The 21,413-nt window shown below is 40.3% G+C and overlaps 2 protein-coding genes across 5 annotated transcripts in view; one reads left to right on the top strand and one right to left on the bottom strand.

Annotated features, from left to right (window-relative positions):
* Positions 1–9,247, bottom strand: part of PDILT (protein disulfide isomerase like, testis expressed) — a 29,743-nt gene extending 20,496 nt beyond the window's left edge. The window contains 4 exon segments of the mRNA XM_074840381.1: positions 6,942–7,163; positions 7,294–7,353; positions 7,356–7,444; positions 9,219–9,247. Coding sequence (XP_074696482.1) covers positions 6,942–7,163; positions 7,294–7,353; positions 7,356–7,444; positions 9,219–9,247 — 400 coding nt within the window.
* Positions 612–21,351, top strand: LOC141930328 (acyl-coenzyme A synthetase ACSM4, mitochondrial-like). 4 transcript variants are annotated; one of them, XM_074841016.1, is made up of 15 exons: positions 612–703; positions 6,629–6,913; positions 10,331–10,599; positions 10,850–11,060; positions 12,370–12,577; positions 13,424–13,567; positions 14,412–14,568; positions 15,448–15,527; positions 16,489–16,612; positions 17,367–17,447; positions 17,597–17,698; positions 19,165–19,292; positions 19,400–19,499; positions 20,117–20,236; positions 20,875–21,351. In XM_074841016.1, the coding sequence occupies exons 3-15, from the start codon at positions 10,399–10,401 to the stop codon at positions 20,959–20,961; spliced, it is 1,743 nt and encodes a 580-aa protein (XP_074697117.1). In that variant the 5' UTR covers positions 612–703; positions 6,629–6,913; positions 10,331–10,398; the 3' UTR covers positions 20,962–21,351. The 4 variants fall into 4 exon arrangements, with proteins under 4 accessions (XP_074697117.1, XP_074697119.1, XP_074697116.1 ...); XM_074841015.1 differs by lacking the exon at positions 612–703 and adding an exon at positions 4,189–4,267; XM_074841018.1 differs by lacking the exon at positions 6,629–6,913 and having other exon boundaries at positions 655–703.
* Positions 21,352–21,413: the final 62 nt, after the last annotated feature.

The raw sequence follows: 21,413 nt of genomic DNA, 5'->3' as shown, positions 1-21,413 counted from the left end.
AGCTTTGTGGGCATTAGACATGTATGTAGATTGTCTGGGTGTCTTTAGGATCCATTTTTCTCTGAAATATTTCAATTCCGAACAGATATTTTAAGAATGATCTCTTACCACTGAATGACCTGAATAGGCAGAGTTGAAGGTAACTAGTAATGTATCTAGCATGCTTAGGTAATGAGAGTTGGTAGAGTTAGTAGCTCCTGGCTGGAGCTGGGAAAAGTGCATGACTCCAAAAGTAATGACTGCACTCAGAGACCAGGAGAAATCTGAGTAGCATTAACCTGATAACTGCAAGACCAGAGTTCAGTGAGTGAACAGCTTTCTTCATCAGACAGATAAAAATTGTTTCCTTGACTACCCCGAAAGCATGTGGAAACATCCATCACACACCTTTCCCCTGCTTTCCTGAGTGATTAGACTCCTCTTCAGCTTTCCATCAATTCCTTTTCATTCCACTCATTCTCTGTTTGCCTCCCAGGTGCTTTATTTTTCAAGTTGCTTGAGTGTTGCAGGAAATCATCACTCCTTTTATTTGGAGCCTTTTCTTGAGTTTTGTTTCGCTTCCTCTGTTTTAGATTTTTATTGACACTGATCACTTCAGGCATTGTCGTGAGGAAGCAGCTGCTGAAGCTAACACAGCATCACAGACTTCATACTCAAGGAGAGATGAGCACCAGCAGAGTACAAGGACAGACACGGATGGGAGGTAACAGAGTTGGTGGCAAGGTCACCAGAGAAGACGTGGGGGTGGTGGGACACCATGTAAACCAGTGTGCTGTGCCACAACTGCCAGAAGGCAGAGGCCTTTCAAAGGCCATCAGCTCGGGAACAGCATTGTATTAACTACAGGAGAATGTCTTCATTATCAGTAGTTTTAGTTGTGTTGTAAATAAGAAGGAGGATGATTTAAGGGCTTGTTAAGATTTTTAATTTTTTTCCCTAGATAGTGGTTTCAACCTGTCTTTTGAAAGTATTACTGAATTTCCTCCCACCCTGTGTCATCGCTGTTTTGTGAAGTGTCCTTTTCAAAACAGATGTGAACCTCCAAAGGAACATCTTAACAGATTGCCACCATTTGATCATGGGTACAGAAGATCCTGAAAATAAATTATCCAGTGTCTGAGAACAATTCAGCTCTTTGTCTCACATATGGGAAGAATTAAAGAAGGTCACAGAACTAGGAGAGTTAGAAGCACCCATGCAGTGTCCTCTTCAATTTCTACTCTTTCTTTCCTTTTTGATAACAGTTGAGCTTGTTCCTCCTTCTTTAGCTAATTGCTGGTGGCCTCCAATTTCATTCTGCAGTCTGTATTGATGGTCTAGTCATTGCTGCAGTCATTGTGAATATGCCTGTTGTCATGCTAAATACTGATTTTCTAGCTGTTACTGTCTGGCATAGTCAGAAAGTCATTTTAGCAGTCCTACTTTTCAGCTTCTGCATAGGCTGCTTTTACAGTTTCACTACAGATATATAATTTTCTCTGTAGAAGACTCTTGAGATGAAGGATGGATTCATATTTAACATATCAGAGTGGAAGGATGTTAATCTTGCTGCAGTTGCAAACTTTCTTGTGTGACCTTGAATTCTCCCGTTCTCTTCTACAGTGAGATACAGCCCATAATCTCCTGTGCTGACCTCTGTACTTTTAAACTGATGTTTGCAGTTCACTTGAGATCTTCTGCTATGCAAACATCGAGGTTTATTCTACAGTTTGGATACTTGAGGATTATTCTACAGTTTGGATCCTTATTCAAAGCATTCAATAAAATCGGCATGTGTAAGAGATACCTACATAAGGGACTCATGCTAATCAGTAAGTCTGTGCAGCAGGCAACTAGAACATCATCTAGTGACTCTTGTACCTGTGTTTCCACTGTCCTGCTCACTTTTATAGACACAGTTTGCAAATAATTTAAGTGACTCTTTTCAGAAGATTAACTCCCAAAAGACTGACACAGATTTCTGATGAAACCTACAGGAATGAGGTACCAACATTCCACTATCTTTCATACCCACATTCCACTATCTTTCAAACTGCACTAGATTCCTGCAGGAATCTTAGTTGTAAGAATACCTATTCTGGGTAGTTTTGAACTGTTTGCATTCACCTCCTGTGGTGAGGAGACTGCTGTATGCTGAAATGAGTTCTTAGCACAGGAGTGAGTATGCTTTGGATGTTGGCTTTGTAAGTGAGCTGACCATCTGATCTATATAATTGATTTAAGATCAGTCATGCCCTCTCTGCTTTCTAGAAATCCCCCTTTTTATGAACTATATATACATAGACATCAATTTCTTGTTTTTTTTTCAATAACATCACCTTCAGTTTTTGTGCCTTGAAAAGGAGGTATTGGTCTTTACGGATAACCCTTATCTTGCCTATTAAATGTCGTTATCTCAGCATAGTTTGTCAGTCACAGGCTACAGGAATCCTACAGCTGACCCAGTGCCTCACTGGATATACAAATGTACTGCTAGAAAAGGTAAACATCACTTTTTCATAAATGAGATTGCACTTGGCACACAAAGCAGCAGCATAAGGTCCGCACCACTGTGTGCTTGTCCTTAGGTTATCCCCATGTTTATCTAGGAACTGAAAACTTTTCACTGGAAAGGACAGGAGCAGTTATTCTCAGAGATCTGGGGAGTCAAACATTCTCTTGGGTCTGGGCCTTTTCCTGAATTCTTCTGATAGGCAGGAGAAAGTGGCATTAACATGTGCTCTGCACCCATTTTGTTTCCCAGAATATGCCACTAGCCAAGTTAAAGGCTTTCAGAACTAGAGCTGTAAGGGACTTGGGGAGTTGGTTGGTCTGGCCTAAGGGAAGTTAAACCATGTCTAAAGCAATCTTGAAAGCTGTTTGACTAATCTGGCTTTAAATATTGCCATGAATGGAGATACCAGAGCCCCCCTAGGCATGATCCAGTGTATCATTAGCCTTCCAGATAAATGGTCATCTTTATCCCTGCCTCTGATGTCTGCTGTGTTTAAACCCATTATATTGCCAGTGAAAATAAAGAACAGTTTAATACCGCTTCTTTACAGAAACAGTGTAGTTGGGTACATATAACATGTCTCCTCTCAGTCACAGTATGGTCAGTTGCTGATATGGGCTGATGCACTATATTTTGCCCCTGGGCTGGAGCATATTGTGGGCTGTTTCTGCCTCTCTGGCCTCAGAAAGCCTTAAACATGAATGGTATTCACTGTACTGTTTGGAGGATCTGAAGACTGTTCTTGCATGGATAAATATGGGACAGTTACAAAGTCCTGTGGAAACCATTCTGACAACAGAAAATTGGAAAGGTTTATGAAAGACTTTTGATGAGAAATTAAATAGGAGATGCTCTTTACTGCGTTCAGACAGTTGCTGTCCCTGGGAAAACTCGAGGAAGTTAATACATGACTTCAGCTGGTTACAGTTTGCAGTGGTGTGCAGCAGTGCTTTTAGTGTTTGTGTTTATAGGTGTACAAAGTTTATTTTCCCTGTGATGATGATATTTCTTAGAGTGCTTGGGATTTTTGGTTTTGGTTTTTTTTTTGTTGTGGTTTTTTTTTTTTTAAAGCAACTATATCCTGCAATGAAAGTCAACACAGGGACTTATATTCAGCTAATGTGTAGTGTAAACAGTAATATTCTCCCATGCAAGCAACACTGGTGGAAGATCTACCTTCTGTTGGTGGCAATTGCTTTATATTGCCTGTGCTAATAGGCATTTGTGTGGTATTTAGATCAGTTTAGCGTGGATGGGGAGATGCCACAGACTGCATCAGAAGAGCACTTTCAATTGAGTGTTGAGATGAGGTGCTCCTAGCACATGCAGGGCACGTAACTCAGCCAGGCAGGCAGCAGGGCTTGCGTCCATGAGAGAGTAGGCACGGTGCTGTGTGCTGCTTGCATTGTTTTCAGACATTGTTCTCTGTGTCTTCCTAAAAAACAAGAAGCCAGAACCTCTGTTCCTGTGTCCTTCCTCACCCTCTTTAATGCTGCCCCTTCAGCTACTTTTTTGTTGCAGAAGAGCGCGGGTTTTCTGGGTCATTGCTTTGTGTCCGTGCTGGGTACTTGCCCTGTGTACTTTGCTCAGCTCCGGAGGGTAGCCTGATACAGCTTGGCAGAAAGCCAGCGTATGTTTTTATAGTAAACCTTGCCTGAAATAAGGCAGGCAAGGGACACTGTGAGGGTGGAACTGAAGGGCATTAGGAGGAGTTGGGAGTCACTGGGCAGAAGACATTAAAGCAGGCCTCTCCTGATAAATATTGTGGGACAGGTAAGTAGATAATGGTATGCAACAGGGAAAGCATTAGGGTTTTCTCATAATAGATAGGCCCAAGGCAGATCCTAGAGTGTTGAATCAAAGCTTGGAGCTCAGACTTTTCTCTATGTTGGTACAGCACCAGAACAAATCCCACTTTCAGGGAAGTGTGGGATTCCTTCCCATTCTCTGATTGTGTCTCTTTGATTGAGAATGGGTCGAGAAGAGAAAGGTCTCAGGTCTTGCATTCATTCTGGATTTCTGAAGCTAATTCCTGGCAGCCCCACAGATTTCCTGTGTGATCTGGGGAATATTGCTTTGTATCTCATTATCTAAGTTCCCTTAATAGTTCCATGTTCACATAGATTGTTTCTTTAGATAGCCTGTTTTAAGGAGTAGGACATAAAATATTAGGGCTTTATGGCTTCTCTGTGCAGGTGCATGTGCATGTCCCGTCTTTAATCTCTTTGTGCTGTGGCAATGCAAATGATTATATCAAATGCACCAGCTGGTTCAGCATTGTGGACTCAGGTTTCCTACAGCCTGGGGCAGTGCCTCACTGCAGGATAGTTTTTCAGTGCCCCAGAGGCAGTTCAGTGGCGTGTCTCCAAAGGGAGCTATTGAGATTGAGACCAGTGATTTCTATATAATGTATCTGGGCTGTGGAGCTCGTTAGTCTTGTAAATAATTCCATAATTCTCTGCAGGGACTGGTGGAAAGGCAATCCATGAGTTTTCAGTAAGCCCTTCAGATAGACACGGTGACCTTGAATCCAAACCAGAAGGCAGTAAGGATCACTGGAGCAAGGTGTGGTTGGGGAACAGTGTTTCATCTTTGACTTTTTTGGAAGATGCAGCGTGGAATGGAAGAGTATGTTTGTCCTTCCCTTCTGAAGAAAGCTAGTTGTGAGGGTGGTGGGATATCAGAGAAAGAGGTCTAAGACTCTGCTCTGAAGTAGAGGGAAGAAAGCCTGATTTAGATCTCCCACATCCTTTGAGTGTCCAAGTCCCTGGGCTACTGTATTCTGAACAATTCTTTCTTCATCTCTTGTCTCTTTATGAAACTTTTCACATGTCTTCTTTCCATTCAGTATTAGGTCGAAATTCTGAAGTGTGTTGCAGTATCTCATTGTTGATCAGCTCTTCCAGTGCTAAGGAGGTTTGGCTGCAAACTCTTCTCTGACCTGGACATTTAGGTTCTGTGCTTTGAATCAGCTCTTACAAAGCTGAGAATAGAGCTTGACCAAAGTTCTTCTGATGAATTATTTTTTCACCACAATAATGGATCTTCAGAGAGATCAAAACAGTTCACAACTGCAGACTGAATTTGTCAAATAGCTTTAGACCCTCCACAATTAAAAAATAGAATCTTGCTAAATTTCAACACTTTCAAAATTGTTTAAAAGTCTTAAAGTTTTAAAGAAATTTCTAATGTGATTATTCTGAAAGTTTTAAAAACATTTAAAGTTTCATAACATTGGTTCAGGGTTAATGAAATGTTTGGTATGATTCAAATATATTTTTAGTTTCATTAATCTGTTAGTGTATTTTAGGTTTTGTTGTTGGAAGAATACAAGTGTTTTCAGATTGACCTACACTACTACTACTCTAATTATTATTATTATCATCATCATCATCCAGGTTTGGTAGTGAGGCACAAGAACAATTTACATGCACATCTGCAAAGTTAGAATATCGCCTTAATTTCAGCTATCCCTTTCAAATATGGAATAGATTGGGGTTTTCATCTTGTGCCTGTCTCTAATGCCTGCCTCCAAAGGAGTGCTAGTTTGCAAGGTGTTTGTATAATTTAAGGCTAAGTGGATGTGTGCACTGAGCTCAGTGAGTATGGCGCAGTGAAGCAAGGTCAAGCCCAAGCAACAGAGACAAAGTTTTTGTTGTCTTATGCAGATTGAAGAGTTTCTGCTACCCGCAAACTGCTATGAATACAGCTTCATGTCTGTGGAGTGGGAAATTATGCAGCAGCTGAACTTTTAGATGGGTAACATCATGAGAATATACCTTTTGGCTTTTGCTTTTGTGATTTACTTTCTGTAAGGCTCAGATGGTCAGACCTTCTAATAAAGTTACTCCGAAGGCCCCACTAGTTCCCTCCCCATGAGGAATGAACATGACCCTAATAGAAAAACCACAAACCGACCTCCACCTAATCAAGTGCTAATTTCAGAGAAGAGTCCAATATAATGCAATTACAGACACCAAAATGTTGTAAAAAGACATTCCCTGAAGCCCAAACACTCACAGAGGAGAGATACCATCCGGCAAAAACCTCATACAAAGTGCTGATGAAAATAAAAGAGGAAGAAAAGCCCTCTCTGTTTTGTTTTTTTTTTTTTGTTTTGTTTTTAATGCCTAGATTTTCACCCATCACTGCTGTGAAATACATACTGGCAAAATTAGGCAGTGGAAGCAGAGAATGCCAACTCAGCACTGTGTGAGGACCCATCTTACTCACAGTATCCGTCTTATGTAGCAGACTGGTATTTAACCACCCCAAGAAGGAATAAATTACTGTAGCTACAGTCAGAAATAGATACATGGAGAAAACCAAAACAAACAAGGACTACTGGAGGACAAAGCAACAGTAAAACAAGCATACCCGAGTGCCCCAGCATCAGTCATGCTCTGAAGAGCCATCAGGGTAAGAGACAGTGGAAATTGATACTCACAGAACTCCACCAGCAGATACTTAGTTTCCTTCAATGCTCTGTCAAAGTTGCTCTTTTTCAGCAAGAGTACATTGTTCTCCTTTTTTATTTTGGGGAGTTTGGCTTTCTTTGGCTTTGTTTCATTTGGACTTATGCTGTCTGCTGCCAGGAAGCCTGTGAGAAACAGTAATGGCAGAAGGAAAAACCGATGTGTCTTCATCTTGTCCCGCCTTTGTGCAGTTACTGAGAAAGAAGGAAGCAAAGGAGCACTAAGCAGCAGGGTTTGCTGCTCAAATGGCTGCTGTTGTATCAGCCAAACCAAGAGGCTGATAAGGTTGATAAGAGAGTCTACCACCAGTGGAGCCAACTGCACATTTCCACTGAAAGATTAATATAGTTAATTACTTCCCCATCTTTAGCAGCATTTGGAAAAAAAAGTGTCTGTAGGGAAGGTGGGTTTACTGTTTCAGTAAATAATCAGAACCCTGGGGAGAGGGTGAGAGAACACAGGAGGAAATACTTGCCTGCAGAAGCACCAGTTGGTTCATAGTGCACTTCTCTCATTAGACAGCCTGCTCTTGTCACCGTTACCCAGCACAGAGCTGCAGACAAAACAGTGAGGTACCTGGGACAGTATTTGAGGGCTGCTCCTCTGCTTAATATTTGGTTGTCTGTTGCACTTCTGGAGCTACTTACGGATCTGATTCAGAGCATACTGAATGGGAGAAACTCTCATTGCTTTTCATATGTAATTTTAATGTCTGTGTTTCTTCAGTGCCTTGTCTGTGAGGCTCCCACCTCTCCTTAAGTGCCAAGTATCTTACTTATCTCAAGTAAGTTACTACTCTGTGGGTTAAACGAGATTTTGCCATTGGTTTTCCGTGGTAGCACAATTTCATGCAGTTAATATCTGTATAGTAAACTGAAGGGACCAAATATACTTTTTCATCCTTAGGATATCTATCAACTGTGTCTGTGAACTATGAGGCCTCCCTACCTAGCCTTTTCAGAACATTTTAAGAAATATCTTACAGAAAGATTAAGAAGGCACCGTTTACTAAGAAATGGTTATTTCTGTAAATATCTGCCAGTCTGTGATTGTAGCAGAATCATCTTTGTCCCTTAAACTGTGCTGAAATTTGTGAACTGCACACCTAAAGCTGTAGCCTCTCAAGAGGGGACCAGGTATTCTGGTGGTTGTTTCGTTGGCATAGACAAGGACACACCTGACTTGAGGACAGGTGGGTCCCTCCAAGAATGACTCTTCCTTCCTCTTGAGGAGCGGTAAGTGCTGCTTCACTTTCACAGATGAAAAATCTGGTATCAGGAGGGTACTGCTAAAAGGAACGAGTGTTCATAATGATGGTTGATGTGGTAACCTCCATTTTCTTGGGGGTGAAGGATCTTGGGTGGCATATTGCTTCAATTTAGGTTGTTTTCATGCCTGATGTGAGTGGGGCTGGGTTTCAAGTGAACTCTCCTATCAGACTCAAAGGCTTTGGGTTGTAATGCACCTTGAGATGTGTTCTATTAGCACTCATACAGGGTGCCTAATGAAATCAGAGGGAGCTGTGTATTCAGGCTGCTTGCAAGATAAGATCACACGTAAATACAGATGCAGCAATCAGGTACTGAAGAAAAAAAAAGCAGAAAGATAAGAGTCTCCTGTTTGACTTTGTGGTCTTTTTCGCTTCATAGCAGGTTCTTTTCCAAAGATGTCTTTCAAGTAACATACTAGGAGGGTTAAAATGCATCTTTCAGAAGTATAGGGAAAAACTAACAAGGCCTGTTGTAAGCTCAGAATGCAGCCTAAGGCTCCCAGAGCACAGGTAGGATGACAAAACCATTTGCTTAAAGAGCTGGTTTTTCCCCTGTCTGCCACTGAAACCAATAGCAGTCAACTCAAATCCATCCTGGAAACCTCCTACGAGGAAATAGGCACCATTTTGGAAAGGGCTTCTAACCTCTATGTCCTGGAAGGAAACTGCAGTAAGAGGAGGATCGTACAGCAGTCAGTCCTGCCAGGACAGATTTGCAATTAGGAAAGGAGTGGGATTTAGCAGAACTGAGTAGAAAATTGGTGAAGTACAATGTTTTCTTTTAGGCATACAGCAGATTAGGTCACATTTCTGAACATTTCTTCAACAGTGCTAACTAGTTCTGGCTCTTTCATTTTGAACTTTACAGTTTGAGAGCTATGGAAAATCTGCCTTCTGCAGAAGTCACAGACCAGTCAGCAGGAAGTGTAGGATGCAGGATAAATAAAATTCTTGGGCCTTTTGCTTTGTTACCACTCACACCCTGGAAATCGTGTGGTCGAGAGCCATTGACACATGCCTCACATGTGAGCACCTTCTGTTTGCATTTCTCTATTTTGCCTCACAGATACAGTGATTTTAGAGTGATGTCAGTTACTGTTATTTATTGGCATTGAACACTTCAAGCTGTCACTACATCTACACTTGCAATACATAATGCAAAGGTGAAAGTAACTGCATAGTATGCCTGTGAGATAGGTATGTACTGTTGGCTATTAAATAAGGAGAAAGTTGTAACTCAAAGGTTTAAAAGCAAATCTGGCTCTATTGAATTGAGGGAAAGATTCCTTTAGATTTAATGTGTAGGGTTGATTCTTAAGGACTTGATTACACTCCAGACAAGTTTATCAGAAGATTCTGCATCTATGAGTAAAGATCCAGTTTTCTTGACTTCCAAGGCTGGGCTTTAAATAACTGCAGTATCGTCCATTCTGCCTCTGCCACGTGTACCTGTATGTACTAGGAGAAAGTGGAAATGCTGGACTTTTCTTTGCAAGTTTGTTTTACATGTAACTTTTTCAAGGTTGCACACTTCAGCTAAAGTGCAAAGCAAATGGAAGTCTTTGGCATTTCGCCTTTGCTGGCCTAGTGTTTATTTTGTGTTTATTCCATGCCCCCAATGAAAATAGAACTCACAAGGAAATAAGTCAGAGATTCATCACTTTTGTTGGTGCTTAAGTTCAGTGTGAATCGCCATCTAGTGTATATTTAAGACATAGCATAATTACAGAGTCCTCAAAACACTAGTGGCATTTTATTTCTGTAAGCAGGCAAAGTAAACTATAAAATTTACAGGAATCAAGAGATAGATATTTAGAAAAGGACTCACAAGTGAAAGTTTAGAGGTGAGATAAAAGATTCATTCATCAACTGAAAAAGTAGAGGACAAAGATTATAATGAAAAAACATTGCACAATTTCTTTGCCAGAAAAGGAGGAACACAGTTTAAGAATCACGTAAAATAATGGGGAGAACAAGGAGCAGCGCAAACAACCTATTTATTCAAGCTGGTTTGCATTAATTTATCCAACATCACAAACTAGACAGCATCCAATACCTGGCTGTTTTAAAATGTATTTTCTTTCATTTCAGATGACTGATTCCTGTGGGTGTTCATCTGATTTTTTTTTTCCCCACTGTTTGATAAGACATTGTTTATCATGAGAACAGTTATTAAATCATGGATACCTCAGTGTTTGCGGATTCTCAGGTCACCTTGCAGATTTTTCCATGGATGCAACAGACTTCTTACATCACAGATTATTTCGTATTATGACTCTATAAACCAGTGTAAAAAGGAACTGCCGGAATATTTCAACTTTGCAAGTGATGTCTTAGATGAGTGGTTGCAACTGGAAAAGGTAGTATTTTTCTTTTACTTCATAGTCTTGGAACAAATCTCAGATGATACAAATGAATTTTCCTGATGAATACTGGATAGTATTAGTTGCAGAGTAGAGTGCACTATTTTATTTTCTTTGTCAGAAATATATGTATCACTTTAAGAGATTAGTTGCCAGGGATGATTTGCTTGCTCTGGAGTTATTTTGGACTGAAATTTAACTTTTTATGGTTTGACTTCTTATTTTAGTATCTTCTGTTGCATTCTAGGATGGAAGACGACCAGCAAATCCAGCTTTTTGGTGGGTAAATGATGAGGGAGAGGAGGTGAAGTGGAGCTTTGAAGAGCTGGGATTTCTGTCTAGGAAAGCAGCTAATATACTTTCTGAGGCATGTGGTTTGCAGAGAGGAGACAGAGTTATAGCAGTTCTGCCTCGTATTCCTGAATGGTGGCTACTGAATGTAGCCTGTATGCGAACAGGTGAGTGACCTTAATGATCTCTTGGATGTAGAAAGAAAATAAATAGAAGATACAAAAAAATAGGCTAAATTAATTTGAGAAGAACGTAAGCAGGAATATGGTGCTGTGCCCTGTACAATTCAGCTTTTGCATAGAAGGAGCGTGGCAGCACCCACTCAGGAACCAAAGCAACATTGTACTAGGTGCTGAACAGACATGGTCCAGTTAAACGGCATCCTCAGTTGAAGCCAGTGAAGGTTGAATGGTTACAGTCTAAGGCCAGATTTGACCAGATACATTATCAGTGTTGCCAGTTTTAATGCAGTTAGTTACATGACTAGACTGATTAATAATTCAATACAATATTTTTTTGATCTGCTGTTACAGTTTTGCAAATTCTTAGGAAGAATTTGACCTATTGCATTTTTAGACAGCTAAACACCCATGATGGAATAATTCAGCACACCAACAGGGACATGATCAAGTATTTTTGTCCCACTTTTAAACTCTGTGATTCTTGCAGGTTGTAAATGGGGTTAAGACTCAAGGAATCCAATTTTATCATATCCAAGATTTTCTGGACTTAGATGTGGGAGCATCATTCAGTATCTCAGTGCCTCAGTTTCCCGATTGTAAAATTTGGTAGACACCTCTGAAGGTGCAAGAAGACTGAAATCGGTCTGTAGGTCAAGTCTGTTGAAATCCTTGGAAAAAGGAGCTATAGAAATGCACTAAATTGATTTTCCCCCCCCCCAAAATACGATTTCAGTCACATTGTACTCGGTATCCAAACTTACGTTTGTTCACATTACAGAATGAATCCAAGCTTGAGGGATTTGTTGATGAGCAATGTATGTAAGCTACCTGACCTCAATCTGTTTATTCCATATCAGAGGCATTAATTCCTTATTGAAATAAATAATGGCTTTATTCAAGACGTAAATATAATCCAAATGCTGGCCTTATTCATATACTTAATTAAGGGGGTGATAATCTCAACACTTCCTTCCTGAGTTACGAATCATGAAGAAAGTGCTCAAAAATACTCTAGATCTTACTCATGATCTAGATACCTTTAATATGGATGACATAAAACTGAACATCAGTGTTGCAGGGTTTGGAGGTCTTTCAGAACCAGATGATCCCAGGCCATTCCTAGGCCACAAGTCCACCCAAGCTCTGCCTTCAAACATGAGTTAAACTTGACTCGTGTTTCTCAAAGAATAAGTTTTTGGCAAGTAGCTCAGCTTTTCTACAGCTTGGGTCATGTCCTGTGATCATAATAAAGACAAATGGTCGATTTTCTAAATTGCTTGTTGCTTTTTTCCAGGAATTGTCTTTATTCCAGGAACATCCCAATTAACAGCCAAAGACCTCTTATACCGACTCCAGGCTTCAAAGGCCAAGTGCATCATTACCAATGATACACTGGCACCTGCAGTGGAATCTGTCATGCCAGACTGCCAGTTTCTGAAAAGCAAACTAATTGTAGCCAAAGGGAGCAGAGATGGGTGGCTGAACCTCAAAGAACTTTTTGTGTGAGTATCAAGCAGTATTACCATCATCCCTATGAGGTGAAGGACGCTGTATCAGTAAGGTGACATTGCTGAGTCTTGGGATTAATTTCCAAAACACAAATGAGTTACATTTTTGCATCCCTCTGCCAACTCACTGTAATCACTACATTAAGTACAAATCCCTCCAGTACACTTTTTGGAAGCTGTATTCAGGTCTTTCAGCTTCTCCTTACTCAGCAGCCTGCCAGCTTTTAAAAGCTATCTGCTGCTACTGTGATCACAAGACAAGCACAGGAAGTACTAATCTTGCAGGTGTTTTGTGCTTGTCTTCTACAGCCCAGCCTAATGTCTCTTGAATTCCTTGAAGATACCCACTGCCAGCTCTTGGTACTCAGCTAACGTGGCATCAGTCATTTCTTCTCCTGACTATCTTGGTAGCACAAGACAATCAGAATTGTTCATCAGTCTCTTGACCATAAATGGTATAATTCATGTCTAAGGCATAATAGCCTGAATGTGGCCCCCATTGACTTCAGACTGGGAGACAGTATGTGTTGAGGCAGAAGTTGGTTTTGCATCTACCTGCTGTTCATAACAAGAACCTTGAGTGCTCCTGCAAAATAGTGGTAGACAAAGTGACTGGAATGTACTGTAGGTGCTCACATCTTGGAAGTTATGGCATACAGAGCACACTCATGACTAGCAAAATGTGCTCTCTAACTCTTACCTGTGGTATCTGATGCAACTATTTAGTGAGGTCGTATAGTTTGGGGCCATTTTCCTGTTTGTCTCCTAAACCTTAAAAAAACACTGCTTCCTTTGTGAAAAACTACGTGTAGTAACTGTCATATACTGTTTCTTCTGAAGGGTGACATCTGCTGACCATAAATGTGTCAAGACAAGGAGTGAAGACCCAATGCTGATCTATTTTACTAGTGGAAGTACAGGCTCTCCAAAAATGGTGGTGCAGTCCCACAGCAGTTATGGCATCGGATTTGCAACCAGTGGCAGGTATACCTTGCAGTCGCTCCCAGTGTCCTGAATAAGTGACAGGATCGCAACTAAATTGAAAATGTGACCATAAAAGCTCCAGTAAATGTAGGCATTTCATGGGTGTAGGATCTTGTTTTCTCCTCACCTTTCCCCTCTCATGGCGAAACCCTCGTTATCAAAATCTTGAAGACTTGGTTGAGATCATCAGACACAGTGTTCTGTTGCTCAGGGGGCTGATTGCAGACCAGCAATAAGGATAGCATCCTTATAGCAATACCAGATAAAGTCAAGTGCTTTAGTATTATGTAAACCTTCCTTGAGAACCAAAGCAACCCTGGACCATAGCATTATACCTTAAAAAGTTAGAGTTCGGTTTGAATCTGTGGCTTGGTACTGATTTGCTTTCACTGATCATCTTTTATTCATGCTTCCCAAGGAGTGAGAAATTTCATGAAGATCGAAGGATATATTTCCCAAGGCATTCTGAGTTGGAAGTTGGTGGCATAGAGTCCATAGAGGCAATTGGTTAGTTTCCTAGAGAAATAAGATGTGATTTAGCTGATGTCTCTAATCCACAAGGTGGGAAAAGCCTACTCCAAATGATCTGCTTGCATCTAGATCCAGAATCTGCAACTGAAGCCAAGGATGTTTTGCACTGTTCAGGAAAAAAGCAAACACTGGAAATGTTAAACAGGATGGAGTGAAGGGAAATAAGAAAATGTTTAACTTTCTAAAGAGCCCCACTTGCTGATGCTGCATCTCTAATGGAAGCCTTCTGCCCTTTCCTTTAATTATGCTGAGACATGTGCCTGAGTCTCTCACACCCTATGAAGCATTTTTTTCATCTCTGCTTTATCATCAGGCACTGGATGAACTTGACTCCTTCAGATATAATGTGGAATACCTCCGATACTGGCTGGGTAAAAGCAGCTTGGAGCAGTGTTTTTGCACCATGGATCTGTGGATCATGTGTGTTTGTACACAATATGCCACAGTTCAAACCAGCAGTTATTGCAGAGGTAAGCATATCATTTTATACTGTGAGTTTTATTTCCATTTTGCATAAATGAAGCAAACAAGCTGGGCTCCCCTGCATGGGTACCCTGTAGCAGCAGGGATAGTACTTCCATCCCAAGCATTCATCCCTCCCTTTGCTGCCCAGTAAGCTAGAGGAACAAGTGTTTTCCTTCCTGGTTAGGCCATGTGACATGGCTACAGTGTAGAGGAGATGTGGTGAAAGATGCAGGATAAAAAGAATTCAGGATCACTGCTGTCTCATCCCGTATTTAGCCTAAAGCTCACTTCAGATACAGACTTCCAGCTACTTTGGGCTCAGGGTGAGCATGGGCCAGTAATCAGAGTATGGCATAGAGCTGAATCAGGGCCCCATTATCCTGAATTTTCAATTAGTTGTCGGAATGCCTATTCCTCCTCTCTGCCATTTTGCAAAACCAGTCAGCTGGCCTGTTCTCCTCAACGTTGGCCTCTTGTGTGGAGAGGAGACCCAGACTTTCCCAAGAATAAAATTGGAAAAGCTTTGGTCTAGTTCACTATTGTCACTTGGTCTTGAGCCTGGGACACGGTCACCTTGGGAAGCAGAAAACACTCTTAATTGGAACTACTACTCTCAGTAGTCATTCATTTACACGAGTGATTTTTGTTGGACAGAAAGTACTGTATTTTCTACAGCAGTGGCACTGACTGGTACAGCCACTCTGAGGTCAGGATTCATAGTCACTAATCCATAGTCATTCTCTGTGTTGAATGTATGTTGCATTTTTATGGTTTTCATTTGGCAGACAGTTGAGCATGTAAGTTGTGTTAATCACATGCATGTTTACAGAGTCAGACTCCCCATTACATTTTCTTTTCAACAAGATAAAATTCTATTTTTCTAGACTCTCTCAAGATATCCCATCACTGCCTTTTGCACAGCTCCCACTGCTTACCGCATGCTGGTCCAACATGATTTGAGCAGGTATTGCACATCTGTCTGTTGCAGGGGTAGCAGAGAGAGGCTGGGATGTAATGCTGTGACAGCTCTGACTGCTTAGTTCCTTATGTTGCTTAATTTTTTTCAATTAAAGGAAATTTAATTAGCACAATTTGCTCTCAGAAAGAAAGCTATGTTCTGAAATATGAGAATAACACCTTAGGCCATTCAGGCTTCAGGAATGGGTCTTTGAAAAGACAGCACAGACGAAACAAATGAGATTTTTTTTTTAAGTTGTCACTTCTTCTGAACACAGTTCACAGTTAAATGTAAGTCAAGGTTTCAGACAGCACTGGATCAGGGAATTACTGGAGTCCTGTGGAGTTGTTCCCATATACTTGAGAATGATGTGAGCAGTTAGACTTTCACATGCTGAGAGTTATTTGGCAGCTGTTCCTACCAGTTTGTTACACTGTAAAATACTCGGCTCATGAGTAGTCAGTGTGATTTGTAAGGAGTTTTCACATCTTCAGTAAGGTACTTATCCTTCTCACATAGGTCTTTCATCCTGACAAAAGTTAACCTGGTTTAGCAGAGAGCTCAGACTCTGTGTTCCTATTCAGCCTTCCTTTTGCTCTAGAAAATTCTTGGTGTTTTATTTGATCTTGGATGTTGGCACATAACTCAGCTTTCCATGAATATCTGATGTTCTTGTTCAGATTTCTCCTTCTTGTCAGCTCTTCCAAGAAAACACCTTTGCTCACTCATTTTCCAGAAACCTACATCCAGTGACACAGAGATAAACCACGTTATCCTCAGTAGTAACACGAGCAATCTAGGAGTCCAATCCAGGACTGTGTAACAGGATGATTATTGTAATTTCCAAAGTAACTTGTGAAGTTTCAGGCGTGCTTACTTCAAAAGTTGAGGGAGGCTGTTCAGTTAAGGCCATTCACTGCTCTTTTCAGGAATTAAGAAAATTATTTCATTTGCTATTCCTCTTAAGCTACAAGTTCATGAGTCTGAAACACTGTCTATCTGGAGGGGAACCACTCAATCCTGAAGTGATGGCGAAGTGGAAAATCCAGACGGGGCTGGATATCTGTGAAGGTTATGGCCAGACTGAAACAGTATGTTTGCATTAATTCTTGCAGTATGCCCTTTCAAAGGTAATAATACCAGAGGCACAATGTGCTTGATAAATCAATGGAAAAGGGGAGAATCATTTAAATGAACTTTTTAAAAAAGAGGCTATATGTAATTATGATTATATAGTTCCAAAATCAACTAGCTGCATATTTTAATGTTTAAAGGAAGTACTATGACTCCAGACTTCAGCCCCGCAACAAAAACCACACCAGAGATTACCTCAGATCAAATAACCTTAGTAGATCCCTTCATCATCTTTACTTAAAAGGCAACATTTTAAAAAATCATTTGCTCTGGGTACCAATTTGGCCTGTCCAAGGTTTTAATGAAAAATATTAAATCAGTTCACATCCCAGACTTCTCTGTAAGTGAACATTAATGAAACTATTAAGAGTCAGATTTCAGGCATTCTCTCCTCTTACACTTGATATGGTCCCAAATTAATTGTCCCATTATTGAAATAAGATCTGTAATAATTTCACATCTGCTGTCTTGCAAATTCAAGTGTTTGCAGAAGAACCAACTGGCTCAGACTGAGTACAGGCAACCTCATTCCACAGGGCTGATCTGAAATGCCTCTCAACTCCTCTCTGATGTGCTTGAGAACCACAGTGCTTTAGTCCTGATTCAGCCCTTGTCACAATGAAGTCATGAAGAGGTGTCATGCCTAATGCAAACAATAATAAAGTCTACAAGGTGTTGCACAAATTAAAAAAAAAATTATCTATTATACAGGTGACAATATGTGCCAATATGAAAGGAATGGAAATTAAACCTGGCTCATTGGGAAAAGCTGTTCCCCCGTATGATGTGCAGGTATGTTGATATGTCACATCTGAGCTCAGCTGCAGTTGTGGGTACAAGAGTAAGGGAATGCTGTCTCTGTCCCTTCTCTGTCCTGCACTATGCTATAACAGATACTTCACTGAGCTAATCAAAGCAATAACAATACGTCCTTTCTGCAGATCATAGATGACCATGGGGCTATTCTGCCTGCGGGAGTGGAAGGCAACATTGCTGTCCGAGTTCAACCGACGCGACCATTCTGTCTGTTCTCTGAGTACGTGGTAAGTATGAATTGGTCTGTCTGTGCCTGCTGAGAAGCTCAAGAGAGACCCAGGGCAAAGTTCTGTTGGCTTATTCAAGGAGCAGAATTTCATCCAAGATCTTCACGAGGTCTCACTAGGTTGGTTGAGGGCTTTGAGCCTGATCAGTACATCGTTCTGCTATTCCAGGAACAGACTGACTGGCAGAGTATAGCTTCAAGATGCAACATGAACCAGGGATTACCTTGTTCCAGACCTGTCCCTGGCAGCTGGCATAGGCTTCATGTTCAGCGCATCACTCCTTTCCCTTCCATTCCACTCCTATTCTTGGTTAAGTGTTCACGAAGGAGGCCCATAAAGGCTACTCTAATATGTCAGAAGCTCAGGGAGGCTTTCCAAAGAACACAAGTATCTTACTCCCTCATACCACTGTCAGAGGTACCCACAGATTGATCTTTTAAATCTTTAAAATTTACACATTCCAGCATGCACATATTTCTGTTGTCAGAGACACCTTTGTACAGTTGCCTGTCACACAGATGATGTGCACAAGATCAACAGCACAAAGACAAGCTACAGCACAGAACCCTCAAGTGTAGATGATCGTATGGCTTTGTGTCAGTGGTGTACATAATCTAACATTACTATTCAAATGGGAATGCTCTACCTACTGAAAGCAGAACAGGCTTTAAAACTGTGTTGGAAGAATGGCTATTTCGGTTCAGGTCAAAGGTCCATCTAAGCTAGTATTCCGTCTGTGGTGGTGCTGAGTTGTAGCACATACTTAAGAAACACTAGAATCAGGCAGATATATTCTCCACTGCATTTGAACTGTCATGTTGAATAAGCTTTGGGGAACCTATGTATGTGTTTAACCTTCTTCTGAACCCCATAATATTAGGGTATTTGTAGCATCCTCAAACAACAACTTGCACAGAATAATTGCTCACTATGTGATAAAAAACTTCTTCTGGTTCAGTACTATTACTTCAATTTTTCATTATGTCTTCTGTTGTCAAGGTGTTTTTCTTGGGTAATCTAGACCCAATAGATCAATGTAGATAATAAAGTTTTTCCTGTAGGTCATCTCATTTGTGTTTTGGTCTTGAAGATTAGGGGTAAAAAGTTTACATTGACAGGAGGTTATTGTGGCAACCCCCTGCAATGATAAATCATCTTTCTGAAGACAGTGAGTTACACATTTTAGTAATTTTCTGTGATGGATGGGCATTTTGATAGAGCACAGCTTTTTTCCCCTAGAATATGAATCCATATATACACAAGTGCTTTTTTTCCACCTCTTGCATATACACAAAACTGCTAATTAAAGCAGCTCTCTTTTTTTAATTGAAGACATAAAATTGAACATACTTATTTTGAGAACAACTTAAAAAATTGTCTTGATCATATTTAGCACTACTGCAAAGTAAATGCATTACATTTCACTAATAATCAGATACACTTTTGAAATGTCTGATTGTTGTCAGGATAATCCAGAGAAAACTGCTGCCTCTGTGTGTGGAAATTTTTATGTCACTGGGGACAGAGGGATTATGGATGAAGAAGGATATGTCTGGTTTGTTGGAAGAGTTGATGATATAATTAATTCTTCTGGGTAAGTCAGTTGCTTTTAGATTTGTTCATTTGCCTGTTAAAATTCAATCTGGAAAGACAATTGAATGGCTAGCTTGCTACGGCTGTCATACCTGCATTTTCCCCTAGGTATCGTATTGGCCCATTTGAAGTTGAAAGTGCATTAATACAACACCCTGCAGTCTCAGAGTCAGCTGTTGTCAGCAGTCCTGATCCAATTAGAGGGGAGGTAAAAAGAACAAAAAAATATATAAAAAGAAATGGACTTCATTCTAAGCATCAAGTTCCGTATGTGCACTAGGCTTTCTTGAAATTAAATATGTTGCAGATTTTTAAATTAAATGGGTTAAAAAAATTTTAAAACCATACCTTGACAGATCTTAGAATTTCAGAATTCTTTCCCTGTTTGGCTTCTGTGATTTACTGTGGCATTTTTTGTCTAAGAAACAGAATTCAAATTATTTCTCTTTTTCTCACTAAGCACACGGTGGCAATGATATCCAGAGTGCTTAATTTCTCTTTTTATAATTTTCAACTTTGCAACATTTCTTTGAGCCCTGGGGTGAGATTTTCAGTTGTCTTTTTTTCTGTTCTACAACTTTTTGAAGGTTTAATAGTGTATAAAGTTAAGAAGGAAAAAAAGTGGAAAAATAGCAAAAAATCCTATGCTGCAGAATATATCCTTCATAACATTACATTCTGTAATAAACATCCAGTGAAAAGGGAAATTAAAGAAAAACCTCAAATTTTTGTATTTTGAATTTTGATACTCAGTTTTGGCAACAAATGTATCCCTTTATTCCCACATCTGGAAGTTAATGGAGTCCCTTAACTTTTGTGGTACAGGTAGTCAAAGCCTTCATTGTTCTAGCTCCTGCTTTTGTATCACACGATCCAGAAAAATTAACTCATGAGCTTCAGCAACATGTCAAGAAGGTGACTGCACCTTACAAATATCCGAGGAAGGTAGGTACACCACAAAAAAAGATAGGTCTTCTAATTGTATGAAAAATTGACATTTTTGTCCTGCCTTGGCTTCTTTTCAACTGTATTCTGGCAAACACTCCAACCATAGTTAAAAAAAAAATAAAAGTAAATTACAGAATCCGTTACAACTGTAGCCTTGCGTTCACTGTTTGTTCTAGAAGGAACCCAAAGGGAGGAAATAGTAATGTAACTTAATCTTTATAGGGTCTAGTCTTCCTTTCATGAAGTACTAGGGTTTTCACAGCAACTCAAATGGGCAAGGCGTTCAGCTCTTATCAGTTCCTCCCTTGGGCTCTGTTCAGACTCAGCCAAAGCAAAAGGGAAGTTCCTGCTGGCATCAGAGGGGTTGGAATTCATCCCTTACAACCAGGAAAGACACCAATAAGTCTCTGTCCTGACAGCTGAAGCACTCATCTCTTCAGGATTATGGTACTTGTCCCTGCAAGTACTGCCTGTGCAGTCAGCTAAAATGTGTAGTAAGGAATGTCACTGTCCCAGCCCCTAGCTGTGCAGCTTCCTATCTTTTTACACCAGCCATAATAAAGGTGTGTCTTTCCCTGCACCTGGGAGATTAATCAGAATGTATTTGGCTAAAAGTGAGCATTTTTGCCTTCCAGGTGGAATTTGTTCGGGATCTGCCGAAGACGGCTACTGGGAAAATCCAGAGAAAGGTTCTAAGGAACAAAGAGTGGGGAAGGGTATAACATGATCTGGAAACTGAGGACAGAAAATTTTTGTCATCCGAACCAACCATAGCACATCACATTTGACATGTGGTCATGACCCAGAGCACTAGGAGAACATATGGAAAATCAAGCTATGGAAACAAAAAGGAGATAACACTCATATGGCTTGAGGATATGTGATATTAGAACCACTTTTGCCATCAACCCACAAATTTTCAGAAGGGAGAAGGTACAAGTAATTAAGAACGAGAAATGGGAGAGAGAAGGGACAGATCCGGGAGCTTACAAAGGTTTAATTTATTTACTGTAATTAGTATAAACAACTTCCTTTTAAAAAAAAAAAAAAGTGTAACTACAACATTTTGATAATTACAAATATACAAATAAATGATAAATTAATAAAAATAATCTTTGTCCTGCAGTGGGTATCAGCAGTGAAATGATATTCTCTCTTCAAAAACTATCACTGT

This window comes from Strix aluco, chromosome 15, assembly GCF_031877795.1.
Source record: "Strix aluco isolate bStrAlu1 chromosome 15, bStrAlu1.hap1, whole genome shotgun sequence".
Lineage (NCBI taxonomy): Eukaryota > Metazoa > Chordata > Aves > Strigiformes > Strigidae > Strix > Strix aluco.
The sequence above is the reverse complement of the archived record's forward strand: the minus strand, read 5'-3'. Positions and strand labels throughout refer to the sequence as shown.